Source organism: Coregonus lavaretus, assembly GCF_964263955.1.
Source record: "Coregonus lavaretus genome assembly, chromosome: 21".
NCBI classification, from domain to species: domain Eukaryota; kingdom Metazoa; phylum Chordata; class Actinopteri; order Salmoniformes; family Salmonidae; genus Coregonus; species Coregonus lavaretus.
In genome coordinates, this window is record NC_140008.1 from 14,601,021 (window position 1) to 14,622,433 (window position 21,413).

Here is a 21,413-nt window from a genome sequence, read left to right on the forward strand (position 1 = left end):
TGAGATCCACTGGCGTCAATGGCGTAGGGTTACTTTGACATTTCTGACGTCTTGGAAATGTGACAACGGGCAGCCTCTCCCGGCTTTGCTCGATGGTATATGTAGTGATTTTGCCAACACAGCCAGATATGTACAGTCTTGTACCCTTAACCTATTTTAAGCTGGCTATCGTATTCGTTGATTAAATCAGACTTTTTTGGGGGAGGGTGGATCACCTTTAATATTGCAGATAGATTGTGGGTTCTATCAATGTGATTGTTTGCATCATTTCCAATCCCCCATATATTTTAAAAAATACATATTTTTGCCTTTATTAATTTAGCCTAATCCTACCACCCCTCCCCTAATTGGAGTAAAATAATGGACTACAATACTTAGGCTTCTACTTACAGCGTATACATTTACATTTTAGTCATTTAGCAGACGCTCTTATCCAGAGCGACTTACAGTTAGTGAGTGCATACATTTTTCATACTGGCCCCCCGTGGGAATCGAACCAAAACCCTGGCGTTGCAAGCGCCATGCTCTACCAACTGAGCTACACAGGGCCTATATACTATATAAATTTTATGACACAGTATATTTTGCATTAGTTATCTTTTTTTATTTGTTTTTAGTCCCACCCTTCAGCTACCCTCAACCCCTCCTATCGATCTCTGAAAACCATCCAGTTTTATTTTCTAATTGCCATATTTTTCAACTGTCCTGTAATGTTTCACAAAAGTTCTGAACCTTTCTATTCTCATAGTTTCTACAGATTGTAAATTTAAAGATTAATATTTTTATTAAAAGTATTATATTATTGATCAATTGACTATGGATTTTCAAGTCACCCAGCAGTGCTATTTGCAGTTAGCTCCAGGTAAATGTTGCAATTATTCAGCTATTCCTGAACCTGCGACCAAAAACAAGCTATATACATATGGGAAGTACCAAAAAAAGTGATCAAATGATTGTCTCTTCGCAGCTAAATCTGCAGAGCTGGGATGGTTGTATCCCCCATATACATAACATTCTATCGGTTGCAATAATTTCTATAACATGCCATTTACATCAAAAATAGAGATTTGGTTGTAAAAAACAACTTCTCCTTTAAGGAATATTAATTTTCCCCCGCTTAGTCAGAAATAGCCATATTCTATTAAGACAAGTAAAGCAATTAATGGATTACATCAATTGGAAACAAATAAATACTCCTACACAATGATTTTTCCATTCATAAAATTGTAGGTTAAGCTACATTGCATTGTAGATTTGCCTTGGTTAACGAGAAAATCAGTTGTACGGAATTATTGTCAAATAGATAAATCACACTTAGTCAATTAAAATTGCAGGAATGATAACATCCACCATTGGGAGAAATCATCTTGAAAATGTTGGTTACAATCAGGACTAAAAGATAACCCCGACATCTGCGTTAAGGAGCGGTAAATCGGTGGCCAACGATGGTTGCAATTGAGATCAGCTGTATGGATGATTTTAACACGTATTGATGGTTTAATGAGAGATCAGCTGGCGATAGTCTGGTGGCCATTGATGGTGTCTATTGTTATTCAATGTACCCGATTTAAAAATTCATCTTCTACTATAGGGACATCAGTATGGTCTCTTCCCTGTGAGTCCTCATGTGCACTTTCAGATTGGTGCCAGTGCTGAATCCTTTGTCTTTTCTCTCCTGTGTGAATCCTCCTCATGTGCACTGACAGATTACTGGCAATGCTGAATCCTTTGCCACAATCAGGACAGCTATGTGGTTTCTCCCCTGTGTGGGTCATCATGTGTATTTTTAGATGTCCCTTACGAGTGAATGATTTGCCACAATCAGGGCAGCAAAATGGCTTCTCCCCTGTGTGAATCCTAATGTGCCTTTTCATAGCACTGCCAGTGCTGAATCCTTGGCCACAACAATAACAATGATATGGCTTCTCCCCTGTGTGGCTCCTCATGTGTATTTTCAGACCTCCATTCTGCATGAAGCATGTACCACAAACAGGGCAGGAAAAAGGTTTCTCCCCTGTGTGGCTCCTCATGTGCACTGTCAGCTTACTGTTTGTGCTGAACCATTTACTACAAACATCACAACAAAACCTAGCTGCAATGTGAGTTTGGAGATGATCTTTCATACTTTCTGTGAACTCCATACATTTTCCACACACACCACAAATACTTTCTTTATCCTTTCTATGAGTTTGCACGTGTTTAATTAATGAACCCATGTGATGAAAAGACTTGTCACACACCTTACAACAACAGGGAGTAGCATGACTTTGACTGGGTGATTTCAGGAGGGACAACTTTGTAGATTTCTTGACACAGGAGCTTTGTCCTTTTACCATCTTTGTTCTCTTTGATTTGACAGGCTTAAAACCTGGTGGAGGTCCTCCTGTCTCCATACCACTGACACTTTGACTGTTTTCACTCTGAGCTGCAGAACAGTCTGGATTTACTGTGGAGAAAGGCTGAGAGACACCGGTTGGTTCTGCTTCTACATAAATCTCTCCATCAGGTTCTGTTTTGATCTGTTCAGTTGTAGTATTGGGTAAAGTGTCTCTCTCTCCGTTTCCTTCCTTTTGGGCTTGATAGAGATGTGAGAGCTGAGTTGGGTCCTCATCACAGTCACTTTTCAAACAGACAGGTGTGAATATGAACTCTATGGTATCTGCCTCAAGCCCTTGAAGCTGCTGTTCCTCCTGACTGGTGCTGAGTTCCTCCTGTTCCTCTTTAATCTTTGTGGGCTCTGGGTCCTTCTGCCCCAGACTGGGGCTCCACTCCTGCTCACAGTGCTGCTGCTCAGGGGGAACCTCCTCTTCAGAGACAGAGAGAGTGAGCTGTTGGACGTCTGGAAGAAATTATGAAATAGAAAAGTCAATAACATTGTAGACCTACCTCCTGTCTGGTATGCATGCAATAATTAACTTCTACTAGTCAAATATAAAAACTGTAATCCTAAACTTTGTCTAAATAATACCTACCTTTGACATTGCTCCAATGTCCTATAAACTGAAGGTTATCTGTCCGTGACCACTGACCAGATCAAAATAATAAATACTACTACTACTACTACTACTACTACTACTACTACTAATAATAATAATAATAATAATATATATATATATATATATATACAGTTGAAGTAGGAAGTTTACATAAACCTTAGCCAAATACATTTAAAATCAGTTTTTCACAATTCCTGACATTTAATCCTAGTAAAAATTCCCTGTCTTAGGTCAGTTAGGATCACCACTTTATTTTAAGAATGTGAAATGTCAGAATAATAGTAGAGAGTGATTTATTTCAGATTTTATTTATTTCATCACATTCCCAGTGGGTCAGAAGTTTACATACACTCAATTAGTATTTGGTAGCATTGTCTTTAAATTGTTTAACTTGGGTCAAACGTTTCGGGTAGCCTTCCACAATCTTCCCACAATAAGTTGGGTGAATTTTGGCCCATTCCTCCTGACAGAGCTGGTGTAACTGAGTCAGGATTGTAGGCCTCCTTGCACGCACACGCTTTTTCAGTTCTGCCCACCAATTTTCTATAGGATTGAGGTCAGGGCTTTGTGATGGCCACTCCAATACCTTTACTTTGTTGTCCTTAAGCCATTTTGCAACAACTTTGGAAGTATGCTTGGGGTCATTGTCCATTTGGAAGACCCATTTGCGACCAAGCTTTAACTTCCTGACTGATGTCTTGAGATGTTGCTTCAATATATCCACATAATTTTCCTTCCTCATGATGCCATCTATTTTGTGAAGTGCACCAGTCCCTCCTGCAGCAAAGCACCCCCACAGAATGATGCTGCCACCCCCGTGCTTCACGGTTGGGATGGTGTTCTTCGGCTTGCAAGCGTCCCCCTTTTTCCTCCAAACATAACGATGGTCATTATGGCCAAACAGTTCTATTTTTGTTTCATTAGACCAGAGGACATTTCTCCAAAAAGTACAATCTTTGTCCCCATGTGCAGTTGCAAACCGTAGTCTGGCTTTTTTATGGCGGTTTTGGAGCAGTGGCTTCTTCCTTGCTGAGCGGCCTTTCAGGTTATGTCGATATAGGACTTGTTTTACTGTGGATATAGATACTTTTGTACCTGTTTCCTCCAGCATCTTCACAAGGTCCTTTGCTGTTGTTCTGGGATTGATTTGTACTTTTCGCACCAAAGTACGTTCATCTCTAGGAGACAGAACACGTCTCCTTCCTGAGCGGTATGACGGCTGCGTGGTCCCATGGTGTTTATACTTGCATACTATTGTTTGTAAAGATGAACGTGGTACCTTCAGGCATTTGGAAATTGCTCCCAAGGATGAACCAGACTTGTGGAGGTCTACCATTTATTTTCTGACGTCTTGGCTGATTTCTTTTGATTTACCCATGATGTCAAGCAAAGAGGCACTGAGTTTGAAGGTAGGCCTTGAAATACATCCACAGGTACACCTCCAATTGACTCAAATGATGTCAATTAGCCTATCAGAAGCTTCTAAAGCCATGACATCATTTTCTGGAATTTTCCAAGCTGTTTAAAGGCACAGTCAACTTAGTGTATGTAAACTTCTGACCCACTGGAATTGTGATACAGTGAATTATAAGTGAAATAATCTGTCTGTAAACAATTGTTGGAAAAATTACTTGTGTCATGCACAAAGTAGATGTCCTAACTGACTTGCCAAAACTATAGTTTGTTAACAAGACATTTGTGGAGTGGTTGAAAAACGAGTTTGAATGACTCCAACCTAAAAGTGTATGTAAACTTCCGACTTCAACTGTATACACATATATACATATTTACATATACACATATATATACACACACATACATATATACACATACATATATACACACATATATACACCTACATACATATATACACAAACTCAGCAAAAAAAGAAACATCCCTTTTTCAGGACCCTGTCTTTCAAAGATAATTCGTAAAAATCCAAATAACTTCACAGATCTTCATTGTAAAGGGTTTAAACACTGTTTCCCATGCTTGTTCAATGAACCATGAACAATTAATGAACATGCACCTGTGGAACGGTCGTTAAGACACTAACAGCTTACAGAAGGTAGGCAATTAAGGTCACAGTTATGAAAACTTACGACACTAAAGAGGCCTTTGTACTGACTCTGATAAACACCAAAAGAAAGATGCCCAGGGTCCCTGCTCATCTGCGTGAACATGCCTTAGGCATGCTGCAAGGAGGCATGAGGACTGCAGATGTGGCCAGGGCAATAAATTGCAATGTCCGTACTGTGAGATGCCTAAGACAGCGCTACAGGGAGACAGGACGGACAGCTGATCGTCCTCGCAGTGGCAGACCACGTGTAACAACACTTGCACAGGATCGGTACATCCGAACATCACACCTGCGGGACAGGTACAGGATGGCAACAACAACTGCCCGAGTTACACCAGGAAAGCACAATCCCTCCATCAGTGCTCAGACTGTCCGCAATAGACAGAGAGGCTGGACTGAGAGCATGTAGGCCTGTTGTAAGGCAGGTCCTCACCAGACATCACAGGCAACAACGTCGCCTAAGGGCACAGACCCACCGTCGCTGGACTAGACAGGACTGGCAAAAAGTGCTCTTCACTGACGAGTCGCGGTTTTGTCTCTCCAGGGGTGATGGTCGGATTCGCGTTTATCGTCGAAGGAATGAGCGTTACACGGCCTGTACTCTGGAGCGGGATCGATTTGGAGGTGGAGGGTCCGTCATGGCCTGGGGCGGTGTGTCACAGCATCATTGGACTGAGCTTGTTGTCATTTCAGGCAATCTCAATGCTGTGCATTACAGGGAAGACATCCTCCTCCCTCATGTGGTACCCTTCCTGCAGGCTCATCCTGACATGACGTTCTGTGCGTGATTTCCTGCAAGACAGGAATGTCAGTGTTCTGCCATGGCCAGCGAAGAGCCCGGATCTCAATCCCATTGAGCACGGCTGGGACCTGTTGGATCGGAGGGTGAGGGCCATTCCCCCCCAGAAATGTCCGGGAACTTGCAGGTGCCTTGGTGGAAGAGTGGGGTAACATCTCACAGCAAGAACTGGCAAATCTGATGCAGTCCATGAGGAAAAGATGCACTGCGGTACTTAATGCAGATGGTGGCCACACCAGATACTGACTGTTACTTTTGATTTTGATCCCCCCTTTGTCCAGGGACACATTATTCAATCTCTGTTAGTCACATGTCTGTGGAACTTCTTCAGTTTATGTCTCAGTTGTTGAATCTTGTTATGTTCATACAAATATTTATACATGTTAAGTTTGCTGAAATTAAACGCAGTTGACAGTAAGAGGACGTTTCTTTTTTTGCTGAGTTTATATACATATACATATATATATATATATATATATATATATATATATATATATACAGTGGGGGAAAAAATTATTTAGTCAGCCACCAATTGTGCAAGTTCTCCCACTTAAAAAGATGAGGCCTGTAATTTTCATCATAGGTACACGTCAACTATGACAGACAAAATGAGAAAAAAAAATCCAGAAAATCACATTGTAGGATTTTTACTGAATTTATTTGCAAATTATGGTGGAAAATAAGTATTTGGTCAATAACAAAAGTTTCTCAATACTTTGTTATATACCCTTTGTTGGCAATGACACAGGTCAAACGTTTTCTGTAAGTCTTCACAAGGTTTTCACACACTGTTGCTGGTATTTTGGCCCATTCCTCCATGCAGATCTCCTCTAGAGCAGTGATGTTTTGGGGCTGTCCAAAGATTTTCTATGGGTTGAGATCTGGAGACTGGCTAGGCCACTCCAGGACCTTGAAATGCTTCTTACGAAGCCAGTCCTTCGTTGCCCGGGCGGTGTGTTTGGGATCATTGTCATGCTGAAAGACCCAGCCACGTTTCATCTTCAATGCCCTTGCTGATGGAAGGAGGTTTTCACTCAAAATCTCACGATACATGGCCCCATTCATTCTATCCTTTACACGGATCAGTCTTCCTGGTCCCTTTGCAGAAAAACAGCCCCAAAGCATGATGTTTCTACCCCCATGCTTCACAGTAGGTATGGTGTTCTTTGGATGCAACTCAGCATTCTTTGTCCTCCAAACACGACGAGTTGAGTTTTTACCAAAAAGTTCTATTTTGGTTTCATCTGACCATATGACATTCTCCCAATCCTCTTCTGGATCATCCAAATGCACTCTAGCAAACTTCAGACGGGCCTGGACATGTACTGGCTTAAGCAGGGGGACACGTCTGGCACTGCAGGATTTGAGTCCCTGGCGGCGTAGTGTGTTACTGATGGTAGGCTTTGTTACTTTGGTCCCAGCTCTCTGCAAGTCATTCACTAGGTCCCCCCGTGTGGTTCTGGGATTTTTGCTCACCGTTCTTGTGATCATTTTGACCCCACGGGGTGAGATCTTGCGTGGAGCCCCAGATCGAGGGAGATTATCAGTGGTCTTGTATGTCTTCCATTTCCTAATAATTGCTCCCACAGTTGATTTCTTCAAACCATGCTGCTTACCTATTGCAGATTCAGTCTTCCCAGCCTGGTGCAGGTCTACAATTTTGTTTCTGGTGTCCTTTGACAGCTCTTTGGTCTTGGCCATAGTGGAGTTTGGAGTGTGACTGTTTGAGGTTGTGGACAGGTGTCTTTTATACTGATAACAAGTTCAAACAGGTGCCATTAATACAGGTAACGAGTGGAGGACAGAGGAGCCTCTTAAATAAGAAGTTACAGGTCTGTGAGAGCCAGAAATCTTGCTTGTTTGTAGGTGACCAAATACTTATTTTCCACCATAATTTGCAAATAAATTCATAAAAAATCCTACAATGTGATTTTCTGGATTTTTTTCTCTCAATTTGTCTGTCATAGTTGACGTGTACATATGATGAAAATTACAGGCCTCTCATCTTTTTAAGTGGGAGAACTTGCACAATTGGTGGCTGACTAAATACTTTTTCCCCCCACTGTATATATATATATATATACACACAAACACACACACATATATATACATATACACACATACATATATATACACACACACACATATATACATATGTACACATATATACATATACACACATATATATATATACACATATATACATATGTACACATATATACACATATACAGCTGCGGAAAAAATTAAGAGACCACTGCAAAATTATCAGTTTCTCTGGTTTTACTATTTATAGTAGGGTTGCACAATATTGGAAATAACTGACATTGCGATATTTTGTTTTTCTGCGATATATATTGCGATATGAAAAAATACAGGATGTATGTATGATCCTCTGGGAAAAATGCAGTTTGCAAACAGCGACTTTTCAGGTGGAAGTCCTCATTAATAAAGTGTACGGTCAGACTTATGTAGGGCTCCGTTGTCCGGCTGGACCACAAGTCCGTTATTGCTGTATAATATTCCACTTGTGACAGCTCTGTTTCAACTTGTGACTTGCATTTCTTGCATTTCTCGTACAACTCTGGGATGGCAACTTGAGAAAAATAGTTGCGTGATGGCATTACATACCGCTTGTCAAGCGACCGGATCATGTTTTTTAAAAACCCTCTTTGGTAACCGTGTTAATTGGTACCATGTCTTTGGCGACGTGAAATGTTATTGAATCTGTGATTTCTCTCTGCCGTTTGGAACCTTTCTCGTATGGTGTAATACTGGCAAAGGCATCCGAAATAGATTTTTGCTTTGGAGGGCATTGAGATGCTTTGCACTCGTCATACGAAGATTTGTGGTGCCGCATTAAATGATCGAACAAATTGGTCGTGTTGTGGCAAAAATGTCAAGGCACTCTCGACAAAGTACCTGTTTTTGGTCAACATCATCCTGTCTGTAGCCGAAATATTTCCATATAATTGACGATCCATTTCTTTTTGCAACCAAATTCTCAATTTCTGTCTTTTTTGCCTGTTCCTCGCTCATCATTTTGTCACGCGCAAGCAGAGCCTGCATGTCAACCACGTGCAGCAACCAACTCCGTGTTTAACATAATTATAATTATAATAATAAACTGTGTATCCAATAACCCATAAATCGGAGTAAATTACGTTATATCAGACAGATATAATGCTAGTTTAACATTAAATATATATATATATATATATATATATATATATATATATATATAGTACCTTACTAAATCGCACGTTCTGCGATGTGACTATTGTGGATGCATACATCGCAATGTCGATGCTGAAACGATATATCGTGCAGCCCTAATTTATAGGTATGTGTTTGGGTAAAAATAAAAATGTTGTTTTATTCCATAAACTACTGACAACATTTCTCCCAAATTCCAAATAAAAAAATTGTCATTTAGAGCATTTATTTGCAGAAAATGACAACTGGTCAAAATAACAAAAAAATATGTAGTGTTGTCAGACCTCGAATAATGCAAAGAAAATAAGTTACTGTTAATTTTTAAACAACACAATACTAATGTTTTAACTTAGGAAGAGTTCAGAAATCAATATTTGGTGGAATAACCCTGATTTTCAATCACAGCTTTCATGCATCTTGGCATGCTCTCCACCAGTCTTTCACTCCTGGCGCAAAAATTCAAGCAGCTCAGCTTTGTTTGATGGCTTGTGACAATCCATCTTCCTCTTGATCACATTCCAGAAGTTTTCAATGGGGTTCAGGTCTGGAGATTGGGCTGGCCATGACAGGGTCTTGATCTGGTGGTCCTCCATCCACACCTTGATTGACCTGGCTGTGTGGCATGGCGCATTGTCCTGCTGGAAAAACCAATCCTCAGAGTTGGGGAAAAATGTCAGAGCAAAAGGAAACAAGTTTTCTTCCAGGACAACCTTGTACGTGGCTTGACTCATGCGTCCTTCACAAAGACAAATCTGCCCGATTCCAGCCTTGCTCAAGCACCCCCAGATCATCACCGATCCTCCACCAAATTTCACAGTGGGTGCGAGACACTGTGGCTTGTAGGCCTCTCCAGGTCTCCGTCTAACCATTAGACTACCAGGTGTTGGGCAAAGCTGAAAATTGGACTCATCAGAGAAGATGACCTTACTCCAGTCCTCTACGGTCCAATCCTTATGGTCTTTTGCAAACCTCAGCCTTACTCTTCTTTGCTTCTCATTGATGAAGGGCTTTTTTCTAGCTTTGCACGACTTCAGCCCTGCCCCTAGGAGCCTGTTTCGAACCGTCCTCACCGTGCACGTCATCCCAGCTTCCGTTTGCCATTCTTTTTGTAGGTCACTTGATGTCATCCTATGGTTGTTGAGTGACATTCGAATGAGTTGGCGGTCATCCTGGTCAGTAGAGTCGTTTTCGCCCTCTGCCGGTCTGTAGCTTTGTTGTCTCCAATGTCTGCTGCTTGACCTTGTTCTTATGAACCGCCGTCTTTGAAATTGTATGGATGGAAGCAACCTGACGCCCACTGTATCCCTCTGCCAGTAAAGCCAGAATTGAACCCTTCTTTTTTATCTATATTTTTCATAGCTGTCTATTTACCACCACAAACCAATGCTGGCATTAAGATTGCACTGAATGAGTTGTACAAGGCCATAAATCAACAGGAAAACGCTCATCCAGATGCAGCGCTCCTAGTGGCCGGGGACTTTAATGCAGGGAAACTTAAATCCGTTCTACCAGCATGTTAAATGTGCAACCAGAGGAAAAAAAACTCTAGACCACCTTTACTCCACACACAGAGACGCATACAAAGCTCTCCCTCGCCCTCCATTTGGCAAATCTGACCATAACTCTATCCTCCTGATTCCTGCTTATAAGCAAAAACTAAAGCAGGAAGCACCAGTGACTCGGTTAATAAAAAAGTGGTCAGATGACGCAGATGCTAAGCTACAGGACTGTTTTGCTAGCACAGACTGGAACATGTTCCGGGATTCTTCAGACAGCATTGAGGAGTACACCACATCAGTCACTGGCTTCATCAATAAGTGCATCGATGATGTCGTCCCCACAGTGACCGTACGTACATACCCCAACCAGAAGCCATGGATTACAGGAAACATCCGCACTGAGCTAAAGGGTAGAGCTGCCGCTTTCAAGGAACGGGACTCTAACCCGGACGCTTATAAGAAATCCCGCTATGCCCTCCGACGAACCATCAAACAGGCAAAGAGTCAATACAGGACTAAGATTGAATGGTACTACACTGGCTCTGACGCTCGTCGGATGTGGCAGGGCTTGAAAACTATTACAGACTACAAAGGGAAGCACAGCCATGAGCTGCCCAGTGACACAAGCCTACCAGACGAGCTAAACCACTTCTATGCTCGCTTCGAGGCAAGCAACACTGAAGCATGCATGAGAGCACCAGCTGTTCCGGATGACTATGTGATCACGCTCTCCGTAGCCGATGTGAGTAAGACTTTTAAGCAGGTCAACATTCACAAGGCCGCAGGGCCAGACGGATTACCAGGACGTGTACTCCGAGCATGTGCTGACCAACTGGAAAGTGTCTTCACTGACATTTTCAACATGTCCCTGACTGAGTCTGTAATACCAACATGTTTCAAGCAGACCACCATAGTCTCCATGCCCAAGGACTCTAAGATAACCTGCCTAAATGACTACCGACCCGTAGCACTGACGTCTGTAGCCATGAAGTGCTTTGAAAGGCTGGTCATGGCTCACATTAACAGCATTATCCCAGAAACCCTAGACCCACTCCAATTTGCATACCGCCCCAACAGATCCACAGATGATGCAATCTCTATTGCACTCCACACTGCCCTTTCCCACCTGGACAAGAGGAACACCTACGTGAGAATGCTATTCATTGACTACAGCTCAGCATTCAACACCATAGTGCCCTCTAAGCTCATCACTAAGCTAAGGATCCTGGGACTAAACACCTCCCTCTGCAACTGGATCCTGGACTTCCTGACGGGCCGCCCCCAGGTGGTAAGGGTAGGTAACAACACATCTGCCACACTGATCCTCAACACGGGGGCCCCTCAGGGGTGCGTGCTCAGTCCCCTCCTGTACTCTCTGTTCACCCATGACTGCATGGCCAGGCACGACTCCAACACCATCATTAAGTTTGCCGACGACACAACAGTGGTAGGCCTGATCACCGACAACGATGAGACAGCCTATAGGGAGGAGGTCAGAGACCTGGCCGTGTGGTGCCAGGACAACAACCTCTCCCTCAACGTGACCAAGACAAAGGAGATGATTGTGGACTACAGGAAAAAAAGAGGACTGAGCACGCCCCCATTCTCATCGACGGGCTGTAGTGGAACAGGTTGAGAGCTTCAAGTTCCTTGGTGTCCACATCACCAACGATCTATCATGGTCCAAACACACCAAGACAGTCGTGAAGAGGGCACGACAAAGCCTATTCCCCCTCAGGAGACTGAAAAGATTTGGCATGGGTCCTCAGATCCTCAGAAAATTCTACAGCTGCACCATCGAGAGCATCCTGACTGGTTGCATCACCGCCTGGTATGGCAACTGCTTGGCCTCCGACCGCAAGGCACTACAGAGGGTAGTGCGTACGGCCCAGTACATCACTGGGGCCAAGCTTCCTGCCATCCAGGACCTCTATACCAGGCGGTGTCAGAGGAAGGCCCTCAAAATTGTCAAAGACTCCAGCCACCCTAGTCATAGACTGTTCTCTCTGCTACCGCACGGCAAGCGGTACCGGAGTGCCAAGTCTAGGTCCAAAAGACTTCTCAACAGCTTCTACCCCCAAGCCATAAGACTCCTGAACAGCTAATCATGGCTACCCGGACTATTTGCACTGCCCCCCCACCCCATCCTTTTTACGCTGCTGCTACTCTGTTAATTATTTATGCATAGTCACTTTAACTCTACCCACATGTACATATTACCTCAACTACCTCAACTAGCCGGTGCCCCCGCACATTGACTCTGCAACGGTACCCCCCTGTATATATAGCCTCCCTACTGTTATTTTATTTTACTTCTGCTCTTTTTTTTCCTCAACACTTTTTTTGTTGTTGTTTTATTTTTACTTTTTTTGTTAAAAATAAATGCACTGTTGGTTAAGGGCTGTAAGTAAGCATTTCACTGTGATGTCTGCACCTGTTGTATTCGGCACATGTCACCAATACAATTTGATTTGATTTGATTATTTTCCTCACTCAAAACGTTCCTTTTCAACTCTTTTGGCATGGTCAATAGTTATTTTTTGATTAATATTACTTTTGAGGTACTATAAGCACTGTTTTTGCCATTCACCTGGTACTATTGCAAGAGGATAGTGATGACCAAAGCAGTGGTTTTTATACTTTTCCTCGATAAATAGATCACCTAATCAGTACCTAATTCAGTACAATGAGGTGTGCTTGTGTTGGAATTCATCAGACACTGGAATAGAATGGCTGTCATTCATGTAGAGATGCTGATTTAAGAAATATTTGCAGTGGTCTCTTAATTTAATATATATATACACACACACATACATATATACATATACAATCGTGGTCAAAAGTTTTGAGAATGACACAATTACTAATTTTCACAAAGTCTGCTGCCTCAGTTTTGATGATGGCAATTTGCATATACTCCAGAATGTCATGAAGAGTGATCAGATGAATGGCAATTAATTGCAAAGTCCCTCTTTGCCATGAAAATGAACTTAATCCCCCCAAAAACATTCCCACTGCATTTCAGCCCTGCCACAAAAGAACCAGCTGCCATCATGTCAGTGATTCACTCGTTAACACAGGTGAGAGTGTTGACAAGGACAAGGCTGGAGATCACTCTGTCATGCTGATTGAGTTAGAATAACAGACTGGAAGCTTTAAAAGGAGGGTGGTGCTTGAAATCATTGTTCTTCCTCTGTTAACCATGGTTACCTGCAAGGAAACACGTGCGTCATCATTGCTTTGCACAAAAAGGGCTTCACAGGCAAGGATATTGCTTCTGGTAAGATTGCACCTAAATCAACCATTTATCGGATCATCAAGAACTTCAAGGAGAAAGGTTCAATTGTTGTGAAGAAGGTGTCAGGGCGCCAAAGAAAGTTCTGCAAGCGCCAGGACCGTCTCCTAAAGTTGATTCAGCTGCGGGATCGGGGCACCACCAGTGCAGAGCTTGCTCAGGAATGGCAGCAGGCAGGTGTGAGTGCATCTGCACGCACAGTGAGGCGAAGACTTTTGGAGGATGGCCTGGTGTCAAGAAGGGCAGCAAAGAAGCCACTTCTCTCCAGGAAAAACATCAGGGACAGACTGATATTCTGCAAAAGGTACAGGGATTAGACAAGGTGAGCGCTACCATCAGTCCTGTGTCATGCCAACAGTAAAGCATCCTGAGACCATTCATGTGTGGGGTTGCCTCTCAGCCAAGGGAGTGGGCTCACTCACAATTCTGCCTAAGAACACAGCCATGAATAAAGAATGGTACCAACACATCCTCCGAGAGCAACTTCTCCCAACCATCCAAGAACAGTTTGGTGACGACCAATGCCTTTTCCAGCATGATGGAGCACCTTGCCATAAGGCAAAAGTGATAACTAAGTGGCTCGGGGAACAAAACATCGACATTTTGGGTCCATGTCCAGGAAACTCCCCAGACCTTAATCCCACTGAGAACTTGTGGTCGATCCTCAAGAGGTGGGTGGACAAACAAAAACCCACAAATTCTGACAAACTCCAAGCATTGATTATGCAAGAATGGGCTGCCATCAGTCAGGATGTGGCCCAGAAGTTAATTGATGCATGCCAGGGCGGATTGCAGAGGTCTTGAAAAAGAAGGGTCAACACTGCAAATATTGACTCTTTGCATAAACTTAATGTAATTGTCAATAAAAGGCTTTGACACTTATGGAATGCTTGTAATTATACTTCAGTATACCATAGTAACATCTGACAAAAATATCTCATAACACTGAAGCAGCGAACTTTGTGAAGACCAATACTTGTGTCATTCTCAAACCTTTTGACCACGACTGTACATACACACACAGTGCATTCGCAAAGTATTCAGACCCCTTGACTTTTTCCAAATTTTGTTACGTTTCAGCCTTATTCTAAAATGGATTTTAAAAAAAATTCCCCTCTATCTATGATTTGGAAAGGCACACACCTGTCTACAGTGAGGGAAACAAGTATTTGATCCCCTGCTGATTTTGTACGTTTGCCCACTGACAAAGACATGATCCGTCTATAATTTTAATGGTAGGTTTATTTGAACAGTGAGAGACAGAATAACAACAACAAAATCCAGAAAAACGCATGTCAAAAATGTTATAAATTGATTTGCATTTTAATTAGGGAAATAAGGCACCACTCATCACCTGGCCAATACCATCCCTACGGTGAAGTATGGTGGTGGCAGCATTATACTGTGGGGATGTGGAAAAATTGAAGAGGTCTGAATCCTTTCCGAATGCACTGTATGTACTCAGACCCCTTGACTTTTTCCACATTTTGTTACATTAGAGCCTTATTCTAAAATGGATTAAATAAATAAAAATGCTCATCAATCTACACACAATACCCCATAATGACAAAGCGAAAACATTTTTGCAAATGTATTATGCCAAGCATCACGTCTGGAGGAAACCTGGCACCATCCCTACGGTGAAACATGGTAGTGGAAGCATCATGCTGTGGGGATGTTTTTCAGCGGCAGGGACTGGGAGACTAGTTAGGATCGAGGGAAAGATGAACGGAGCAAAGTACAGAGAGATCCTTGATGAAAACCTGCTCCAGAGCGCTCAGGACCTCAGACTGGGGCGAAGGTTCACATTCCAACAGGACAACAACTCTAAGCACACAGCCAGTACAATGCAGGAGTGGCTTCGGGACAAGTCTCTGAATGTCCTTGAGTGGGCCAGCCATGGCCTGGACTTGAACCCGATCGAACATCTCTGGAGAGACCTGAAAATAGCTGTGCAGCGACGCTTCCCATCCAACCTGACAGAGCTTGAGAGGATCTGCAGAGAACAATGGGAGAAACTCCCCAAATACAGGTGTGCCAAGCTTGTAGCGTCATACCCAAGAAGATCAGAGGCTGTAATCGCTGCCAAAGGTGCTTCAACAAAGTACTGAGTAAAGGGTCTGAATACTTATGTAAATGTGATATTTAAGTTTTTTTTATTTTATTACATTTGATAAGATTCCTAAAAACCTGTTTTTGCTATGTTATTATGGGGTATTGTGTGTAGATTGAGGGAAAAAAACGATTTAATCCATTTTAGAATAAGGATGTAACGCAACAATGTGGAAAAAGTCAAGGGGTCTGAATACTTTCCGAATGCACTGTACTATCTGTTGATAACCAGCTGCTTTGCGAAGGTTAGAATTAGAATAAGGGTTAGGATAAGGGTTAGGATAAGGGTTAGGGTTAGTAGATGGTTGAAATGTTACTGATGGACTATCCAACTACAGATGGACTATCCAAATAAAGTGTTACTGAAACAGATAAGATTAGCATTCCTGAAACATTATTTTGTTGAAGTATAATTTGATCTAATTGATTGCACCCAAATTTATCCTTTTAATTTATAGGATTCATATAATCTTCAATAAATATAGTTCCATCTAACAATGAGTAAGACATGAGGAATCCAATAAAATGATCAAAAGCCACCAACGGACCCCCCACACCCCACGCCAATCCCACCCCAACAACCAGTATAGAGTGTCAGTTCTCTATGTCTCACAAGTAGTATAGAGCTGCGGCTTAGAGTATTGCTTCTTCCTCAGAGAGCTGCCATTTGTTGGAGTATTCAAGGAGAGTTTGGTTTAAGCATTAGGTTGCCTAGAGCAGGGTTTCCCAAACTCGGTCCTGGGGCCCCCACTGGGTGCACATTTTGGTTTTTGCCCTAGCACTAACATTTATTTTCATCATGAGCAAAATATATTGGTTTTCTCTTCAAAGTTGCAAAGACAATGTTGTGATAAATGTAATAAACACGAGACCAACAACATGTATAAAAGGGGGTGGCAATAGCAAAAACAGCAGCATCTAGGTAGGCAAAACCTGGTACTTTCACAATTTATGGTAAATAAGTGAAGCAACTTCAATGGCTATTTTCTCTGAACAGGGGAAGAAAATATAATCAGATTCGGAGGGAATACATTACATAGGCTGAAGAAGCAATACTCCAAGCCGCAGCTCCATACTACTTGTCAGACATAGAGAACTGATACTGTATACTGGTTGTTGGGGTGGGATTGGTGTGGAGGGATCATGGGTGGCTTTTGACCATTTTATTATGCAATGGTAGGAAGAATTATGGTCCAAATCAGATGTTGCATACTATATTTATTGACAGTGTTGGGGAAGCTACTCTGAAAAGAGTTTACCAAGCTACCAATTACTTCACACTGAAAGAAGTTAAGCAGCACTAAAGCTACCCTTAAGAAATGTAACATGGGTCAATTGTAGGGTAACTTGGGGTAAAACACCACCAGACCTCAAAATAATTTTGGGGGAGTGACTTAAATTGTGATGAGACAGATTACATTTTTAGTTGAGCAAGTGTAGTGGCAACCAGGGAAAGTGTTGTGGGTGGGGATGGGGGGGGCCTGTGACATGAAGTTATTTCTGTGATAAGTAAAGGCAGGGGGAGTGTTACCCCACGTGGCGGTTTACCCCAAGTTACCCTAACATGCCTACATTATATTCACTGTGTTTATGCATGTTTTTTTGGGACATACAATGTATCAATAGGATGCTAAATAGTTAGTTAAAAGATCACATTTGGGATCTGGGTAATGATTAACCCAATAGGGCAGGGGTATTCAACTCTTACCCTACGAGGTCCGGAGCCTGCTGGTTCCCTCTTCTACCTGATAATGAACTGCACCCACCTGGTGTCCCAGGTCTAAATCAGTCCCTGATTAGAGGGGAACAATTAAAAAACGCAGTGGAACTGACTTCAAGGTCCAGAGTTGAGTTTGAAGGCAATAGGGTAAATGGCGATAGGCAACCCCATGCTTCAGCCTATTTATTTATAGCCAATATTCTGCATCAGTTGGGCTACAGGTGATAATGCTTATTAATAATAGCTAGCCCTTGATCATGACTCTCAGTTCCATTACACATATGAGTCATTAGACGAAGGTGTCTTCTGTACAGGGGAGTTTTGTTAAGAGCCCTGACGCCCAATCTGAACATTAACACGCGTTGCTTGCGCTACAGTTTTGGAAGCATAAGGACCTTTTCTTTCTGCGTGTAACTCGGGAAGTGTAGTTTCGTCAGATGGAGGCACACATAGCTGTATGAATCTGTGATAAATCTTTTTTTTAAAGGATTCTTTCTCACTGATGAAATATAAAGGCCATTTGTTTCAAAAGCCATATCGCAAGCGATGATTATTGACGTTTTTTAAATGTTAACACAGTGTCGGGGAATGTAGTTAGCATGAGCCAGTCGTGGATGAAGCTAATGGCTGAAAACTGTAGCGAGAAGGCAGAATGCCGCCTAGAGTTTTCGAATGCTAGCTAATAGCATACCTGATAATATGGACCATGTTAAAATAATAAATAATTTTACCAACATGTTATTGGGATAATTTCTGGAGGTGGAAATTATATTTTAGATGGTGTCAGCATAGTTTTTTCCCCATTCATTTTGGAGTAGAATGTCCTTTTAAAAAGTCACCAGTACTGAGCTTCTCAGTCCTTCTATACCAAAATATAAACTAAACATGCAACAATTTCAAAGATTTTACTGAGTTACAGTTCATATAAGGAAATCAGTCAATTTAAATAAATTCATTAGGCCCTAATCTATGGATTTCTTCACATGACTGGGAATACAAATATGCATATGTTGGTCACAGATACCTTTAAAAAAAGGTAGGGGTGTGGATCAGAAAACCAGTCAGTATCTGATGTGACCACCATTTGCCTCATGCAGCATGACAAATCTCCTTCGCATGGAGTCGATCAGGCTGTTGATTGTGTCCGAAGTTGCTGGATATTGGCGGGAACTGGAACACGCTGTCGTACACGTCGATCCAGAGCATTTCAAACATACTCAATGGGTGACATGTCTGGTGAGTATGCAGGCCATGGAACAACTAGGACATTTTCAGCTTCCAGGAATAGAATACAGATACTTGCATTATCATGCTGAAACATGAGGTGATGGCGGTGGATGAATGGCACAACAACGGGCCACAGGATCTCGTCACGGTATCTCTGTGCATTCCAATTGCCATCGATAAAATGCAATTGTGTTTGTTGTTCGTAGCTTATGCCTGCCCATACCATAACTCCACCGCCACCATGGGGCACTCTGTTCACAACGTTGACGTCAGCAAACCGCTCACCCACACGACACCATACACGTGGTCTGCGGTTGTGAGGCCGGTTGGACGTACTGCCAAATTCTTTAAAACAACGTTAGAGGCGGCTTATGGTAGAGAAATGAACATTCCATTTTCTGGAAACAGCCCTGGTGGACATTCCTGCAGTCAGCATGCCAATTGCACGCTCCCTCAAAACTAGAGACATCTGTGGCATTGTGTTGTGTGACAAAACTGCACATTTTAGAGTGGCCTTTAATTGTGCCCAGTACAAGGTACACCTGTGTAATGATCATGCTATTTAATCAGCTTCTTGATATGCCACACCTGTCAGGTGGATGGATTATCTTGCCAAAGGAGAAATGCTCACTAACAGGGATGTAAACAAATGTGTGCATAACATTTGAGAGAAATAAGCTTTTTGTATGTATGGAAAATTTCTGGTCTCTTTTATTTCAGCTCATTAAACATGGGACCAACACTTACATGTTGTGTTTATATTTTTGTTCAGTGTAGTTCACTACTCCCAAACACTGTTTATTGAATATTATGTCAATCCTGTAAATTAAAAGGGCCAATTTGGGTGCAATCCATTAACTTAATTTCTGAGATCAAATAAAATGTCAACAAAATGTCCTATGAATGCTAATATTATATGTTTCTAACTACAGAAACGATTTCAGAACGATCAACTTTTATGCTATTTTCATTGCACTCTGAAGTAGGCGTTGTGTTCTGATATTCGAGGGAGTGGCTGATCAATTTGCTATCACAAAAGGGGTCCCGGCCCCGGCGCAAAACGGTTTTGGGGACCCCCAAATTAGCCTACCTGCTCTGTGTAGGTTTATCTCAGGTTGAAGAACAATGTCGAGCAGCCTCTGTAGACGGACGACTTCTTCCTGATACCCTGCTACCGTTTTTTCAACGACCCCGAATATCTCCTCAGCAGCAGCTGTTAATCTATCGTTCAGAAAAACCTTCAACAACTGTATTTGAGACATTTTTTGATAATCCAAGTAGATTAGCTTGCTGTGTTTTTATTTTAGTTGTTATCCCTGTCCGTGCGTCATCAACAGAATCCGGGCTCTACTTTTCTACAAACTCCACTGTTAGTGCTCGTTCAAGTTAACACATTTTGCGCTATAGCCACCTGCTGGACTGGAGTGCAACATGGCAGTGCTCTGTCCTATAAAATGAAGGTTGGTTAAATCAGATTAACGTTGAGGAAGAAACCTGCACTGTGTCGCTTTATCTCAGGTTGAAGAACAATTTCGAGCAGCCTCTGTAGACAGACAACTTCCTCCTGATACTCTGCTATCGTTTTTTCAACGACCCCAAATATCTCCTGTGGTGTCGAGACAACGATGCTGATACGTCACCCCGCTCCTCCGCACACTCCACTGGCTTCCAGTTGAAGCTCACATCTGCTACAAGACCATGGTGCTTGCCTACGGAGCTGTGAGGGGAACGGCACCTCCGTACCTTCAGGCTCTGATCAGTCCCTACACCCAAACGAGGGCATTGCGTTCATCCACCTCTGGCCTGCTGGCTCCCCTACCTCTGCGGAAGCACAGTTCCCGCTCAGCCCAGTCAAAACTGTTCGCTGCTCTGGCACCCCAATGGTGGAACAAGCTCCCTCACGACGCCAGGACAGCGGAGTCACTTACCACCTTCCGGAGACATTTGAAACCCCACCTCTTTAAGGAATACCTGGAATAGGATAAAGTAATCCTTCTACCCCCCCCCCCCCCCCCCATCTGAGGTCCCCACATCAACAGCAACAAAAACATAATTCTTCAAAACATTTATACAGAAAGAATATGACACAAATTATGTATTACACATGCAAATATGTATATAAATCATTGCAGACACTGGAATGTAGTCCACTACACTGCATCTCCTCAGCAGTGTCGACTTTCAATGCAACGTTGATGATGGAATCTGAACATTTCCACACCGTCCTTGTTCAACTTCCTCCAGTCCATTCATATTGTCCATGTTTGATTATTTGAATCCCACTCTACACATTCCCCCATATGCTTCTGGAAGAAAAGAAAACACCAACCAGTATCTTTTGCAAAGCAACACATGAAAATTAAAACATCAATATCAAAAATAATATAAAAATGATATATATAAATGAATCACATTCCATTTCCCCCCTTTGATTCATAAGAAAACACTAAATATCACAACCATATGCAAA

The 21,413-nt window shown here is 42.4% G+C and overlaps 1 protein-coding gene across 1 annotated transcript; it reads right to left on the bottom strand.

The window, feature by feature from the left end:
- Positions 1-1,478: 1,478 nt before the first annotated feature.
- On the bottom strand, positions 1,479-20,255 carry LOC311148511 (uncharacterized protein). Its single transcript, XM_084185492.1, has 2 exons — positions 20,034-20,255; positions 1,479-2,839 (listed from the first exon to the last, which is right to left on the bottom strand). Exons 1-2 carry the CDS (start codon positions 20,203-20,205, stop codon positions 1,554-1,556), a joined length of 1,458 nt encoding a protein of 485 aa, XP_084041618.1. The 5' UTR covers positions 20,206-20,255; the 3' UTR covers positions 1,479-1,553.
- Positions 20,256-21,413: the final 1,158 nt, after the last annotated feature.